The following is a 5,177-nucleotide window of genomic DNA, read 5'->3' as shown; positions in this document are numbered from 1 at the left end:
TAAAATCACCTCGATTGGACTTCTGTAACTCAAATTATGCTCCCTTGAAAGGGATAGGGTTGCTGGCATAGTTGCTGGCGTTATTGGCAAAAGTGAGTGCTAATAACATTAGCGTTCAGGGGATTAATATTGCTAGTTTCTGGAACTCAAGCTTAATGTTCACCCCATACTATTATATATTATTGGAAAGCTCTGGATGTCTACTTTCCAACGCCTTTGAAAGCGCATCATTTGGAGCTTTACAACTCGAGTTACACTTCTTGGAAGGTGAAGAGGTCAGCTGGCCTTACTACAGGTTGATACCATGTTCATCTTTGCACTTTCGGGGAAGGTTTTCTCCCTCAAATTTAGTGTCCACCATGTAGTGCCATATATTCTTGGAAAGCTATGGAATCCTACTTTCCAATGCCACTGGAATCACCTCATTTGGAGCATTGTGGCTCAAGTTATTCTTGTTTGAAGAAGGCATGGTCAGGCTGCCGGATGAGATTTTGCCCACATTAGTGTTCACGTTAGTGGCACTAACGTGGCCAGTAACGTAGGCCTTTTTTGCTTCACAAACGTTAGTGGCGTTCACTTTTTCACTAACTTTAATGCCCACGTTAGTGGCACTAACGTGGGTGTTCTTGGCTTCGCAAACGTTAGTGGCGTTCACTTTTTCTACTAACGTTGGAGTTTCCCTTTCCTTCCACGTTATTTCTCATGTTAATGTAACTAACGTGGAAACTAACGTAGGTCTTCTTGCCCTTCGCTAACGTTAGTGGTGTTTACTTTTACCACTAACGTTCCAAACTTTCCTTCCTTCCACGTTAATGGCCACGTTAGTGGCACTAACGTAGCCACTAACGTAGCTCTTCTCTGCTTCTTGTTACCTGAAATCAATCAAACAAAGTGCATCAAAGTCTTGCTCTTAATCATGAGATCATGCATCATCCATTTTATCATTCAATTCATGCATAATTCTCATGAAATCATTCAAAATTCACAATGTTTGCTTGAATCATGGTTTGAATGCATTTTCAACCAAATACTTTCTTATTTCCTAAGAAAATACATAAAACCAACCTAAAGCATACAAAAAATGGCTAGTAAAACTATCCAAGATGCCCTGGCATCACTACTCCACTATTTTGAGTCTTCAAAGATGCTTCATGGTTGACAGCACATGTGTTGTAGAAGTGTGCACAACGATCAGGACCTCTTGCTAGAGAAAACAGTTGATTATTCACCCATGCACTCCTTACTTTGTGTAGATCTGAAATCTACATTAACGAATAGCAATTAAAACTAACTACTACCAAGAGACTCTTCAATTCTACAATTATCAAAGTTTACTCATTTACCTTCCTTTCAAACCATTTCACAAATTGATCCTTGTGCCTTTTCTGCAGATTTCTTGGATTTTCTCTTGTTAAAACTGCCATATGTTCATCAACCCATGGTTGAAATTCTTCACAATTCTTCAGCACATAGAATTGAGCTTCTCAATGCTCTAAGATACTAAGTTCTTTGTATGCCCCTTTACAACTAAACTGGCTAAGTACTTTGAACACAACTATGCCTCGCATAGATTCATTCTCGCCAGGGTAAGAAATCTTAGAATTTTCATCTAAATATCTCCCCACAAGGGTCATTGATTCTTCAGAGATATAACCCTCAGATATGACCCCTCAGAACGTGCTTTGTTTCCCACATAACTCTTTAGTGTGCGCAAATATCTAAAATTGAATTTTTAAGGAATGTTAGAAACCTACAAATAGAATACTATAAGGCAGATTCTAAGTTGTTGTCAATTCTAAAGGGCTAACCTCTCAACGGAGTACATCCAGCGATATTGAACTAGTCCGGCTAACTTAGCTTCATAGGCAAGATGAACGGTTAGGTGAACCATCACATCAAAAAAGCCGGAGAAAAAATTGTCTCTAATTTACAAAGTGTTATTGCAATCTGGGTTTCAAGTTTGTCTAGAACGTCCACCTTCAATTCCTTAGAACAAAGCTCTCCAAAGAAAATACTTAGATGTATCAACGGTTCACAAACTTCTTTGGGTAAAAGCTCACGAATTGCAAGTGGTAGCAGCCGTTCTATTAGGACATGGCAATCATGGCTCTTCAAGCCATAAATTTTGCAATCTTCAACGTGCACACACCTTCCAATATTTGATGAATACGAATCAGGCAACTTGAGTTCTTTCAAGAACTGACAAAGAATTTGCCTTTCATTCTCCTTCCTAGTCTTTGACAAAGTATATTTGGCTATCGGCATCACAAACTTGTTGCCCACTCTACGAGGATGAAGGTCTCTCTTGATACCCATAAGTTGAAGATCAAGTCGTGCATTAAGATTGTCATTTGTCTTTCCATCTAAATTTAACAGTGTACCCCACTACAACAAATAAGGCTTTTCGCAGCGGTCAAAAACCGTTGCCATAGATTGAAAAACCGTTTCCAAAACTTTAGGCAACGCTTTGGCAACGATTTTTGACCTGTGGTATATGCGACCGTTGCCAATGCTCAAAGGCAACGGTTTTTTACCTAAGGCAACGGTAACAGAAAAACCGTTGCCACAGTTAGTGGCATAGACAACGGTTTTGACGGAAAATTTTAAACAACGGTTTTCATCCGTTACTCAATAAGCAACGGTTCAAACCGTTCCTATTAATATGACAATGGTTTAAACCGTAACTAAATAGGCAACGGTTTTAAACTGTTGTAATTTTATTATTCACAAAGCCAACGGTTTTAAAGCGTTGCCATTGATGTCATTTTTTGGCAACGGTTTTAATACCATTGCCATTTTATAGTTGTCTTTGACAACGGTTTTAACACCATTGCTTTTTGTGACTTTTGACAACTGTTTTTTGTAAGATATAATTCTTTATTTACAATAGTTTTCTCATTAATGAAATTAGTTCCAACTTATTTTTTTAATTTAGTGTCAATAAATAACCTAAACTATTTGAATCAAATTACTAAAGAAAACTTATTGAACATTTACCATCAAATTTGACTTATAAAAATTGTTGTAAGATCTACAATCGCATTATATCATCATTGTAAAATAATACTAGTCTAGGTCATAACTGCTTTTACTTATATCATCATCATTTTTCAAAACACCATAATAGTATACCCTAAGGTTGACAATTTCTTCATTTTTCTTCAACAAAGTTGGTGTGGTAACTCTTCCATCACATTGCACTCCCCCGGCCTTCTCTTTCCCAAATATGGATTGGAAAGCTCTAATTGCTGATTCTTTAGACTTTTCATTCTCAGCTTGCAAATGTGCCTATATTAATTTGAAAAAAAATAAGAATAATTAAAAAAAAATAACTACACAATTCGACTAAAAACATATATCATTTGACAACATCAAAGTAAATAGTAGAAATTAAAAATAATACCAGGAGTCTTTAACTCAACTGTAAACGTAAAAGTAACAACAATCGATGGACAAATTGCCAAGAGACAAGAAATCTATAACCTATTTTAACTCAACCCCAAAGCTAGCTCAAAGGCGAAGAATGTCTCACATTTATAAACCACCAAGAAACCTCATCTTTGAATGATGTTGGATTTGTAATGCTGGCAATGTTCATTACCTCACAAAAGTCACCAGAAATCTGCTTAGATTTTGCTTGTAAAGTCGTATGGTACTCACGCAACAAGCACTGGTCAAGAGTTTAAAATCTACCCTTTCGTATCTGCATCAGTTAGACGGTTTACATTATAGTAAGTAGCTTTTTGTATGGAAGGAAGAAAGCATAGTAATCAAGAACTCAAATGAGTTTTGACAAGAAAAAGTTAGACGGTTTACATTATAGTAAGTAGCTTCTCGTATGGAAGGAAGAAAGCATAGTAATCAAGAACTCAAATGAGTTTTGACAAGAAAAAGAAACTCACTGATCTCAGGGAAACCTTCAAGCTCAATGGCGAAGCTTCTTTAAGTCTATTTAGGGTAGAAATGCACCATGCATCATTTGTTTCACTTGCCACTCTTTCTTAATGGAAATTTAAGTAATTAGATGGAAAAAGAAACCGTAAACTGTTACCAGAAAGTTAAGCCACTCACAATAGATAGATGTTAATCAAGACTAGCTGGTACAAATAGAGTTAACGAGATAAGAGACTACAACTAAGAGTAACACTAAAGGCATTTTAGCAGCAGAATAAATGAAATTCTAAGATAAAGTTGTGCTGGAGGTACTTAAATTTAATGGAAGATGCAAAGCTCGCCAAAGAATCAACAATCCGTTCCATTGTGTCATGGCAAAAGCATTTATCTACAATTTCAATCCTGAAGAAAATGAAACGTAGAAAAAAGGGCTATCTTAAACTGTGAATCAGAATATAAGAAACAAAGTTAGTAAAGAGAGCATCTAAACAGCTATAGGAATTTTTCATTTTTAGAGAACAACATTAGACATGTATCTTCTCAACACACTCTTGTAGACTACAGCATACACATATCAACATGTTCTACCTTACTATGGTAAAATCAACAAGAGGCACAACCAGTCACACATTTAATCTACAACCAAAATCCATTACATATGAAGCATTCAACTATTCGTAATAATCCAGTAAACTTTTCAGGCATTCAAAGTTTAAAATATTTAATTTAATAAAATATTCCCTACCTCGATGTCACAACTCGCAAAAATCACTAAAAACAGCAGCTCCATCAGTGGTTCCAATACCAGCTCCCATGGCAGCAGCAGTAGTGATTCTAGGCAGCTCCAGTGCTGGTTCCCGGTGGCTGAGGACTCTGGGAACTTGCAGAACCTAGAGGCGAGGCAGAACAAAGCCGTTTTCCTCAAATCCCAAGTAGCAGCTTCCCTGTTTCCTTTTCCATTCACGTTCCTCTCCATGGCCACGGTGAAACAACGGCGGCACCCAGCGGCTCTCCATCCTCGACGTGACCTTTTCTCCTTACAGAGCATGAGCAAGAGTGTTACAGTTTCAAGAATGGAATTGGGAACACAGGGGAAGCTGCTGTTGGGAAATAGCAGTTTAGCTTCCCTTCAGGCTTGATGGTGATTGAACTGTGATGGCGAGGTTTCCTTCGACAGCAATAGTGACAATGGCGTGCGGCGTTGGCGTCGAAGACTCCAGTGCGGCGACGAGAACGAAGCTTCTTCTCGGTCAGTGGCTCACAGCTCGCGGTTCCCTCTCAAC

At 37.8% G+C, this 5,177-nt stretch overlaps 1 protein-coding gene across 3 annotated transcripts; it reads right to left on the bottom strand.

Annotated features, from left to right (window-relative positions):
• Positions 3,602-4,932, bottom strand: LOC110269735. Of its 3 annotated transcripts, XM_021117585.1 has the most exons (3): positions 4,640-4,932; positions 3,903-4,001; positions 3,602-3,703 (listed from the first exon to the last, which is right to left on the bottom strand). In XM_021117585.1, exons 1-3 carry the CDS (start codon positions 4,868-4,870, stop codon positions 3,683-3,685), a joined length of 351 nt encoding a protein of 116 aa, XP_020973244.1. In that variant the 5' UTR covers positions 4,871-4,932; the 3' UTR covers positions 3,602-3,682. The 3 variants fall into 3 exon arrangements, with proteins under 3 accessions (XP_020973244.1, XP_020973243.1, XP_020973245.1); XM_021117584.1 differs by lacking the exon at positions 3,602-3,703 and having other exon boundaries at positions 3,812-4,001; XM_021117586.1 differs by lacking the exons at positions 3,602-3,703; positions 3,903-4,001 and adding an exon at positions 4,229-4,296.

Source organism: Arachis ipaensis, chromosome B03 (assembly GCF_000816755.2).
Source record: "Arachis ipaensis cultivar K30076 chromosome B03, Araip1.1, whole genome shotgun sequence".
NCBI classification, from domain to species: domain Eukaryota; kingdom Viridiplantae; phylum Streptophyta; class Magnoliopsida; order Fabales; family Fabaceae; genus Arachis; species Arachis ipaensis.
The sequence above is the reverse complement of the archived record's forward strand: the minus strand, read 5'-3'. Positions and strand labels throughout refer to the sequence as shown.

What these genes read in the sequence shown, in the direction of transcription:
- LOC110269735 (XM_021117584.1), bottom strand. Translation starts at nt 4,870, where the DNA reads ATGGAGAGGAACGTGAATGGAAAAGGAAACAGGGAAGCTGCTACTTGG. An exon ending in TTGCGAGTTGTGACATCGAG is followed by an intron (nt 4,002 to 4,639) that starts GTAGGGAATATT and finishes AATTTCCATTAA; the next exon opens with GAAAGAGTGGCAAGTGAAAC.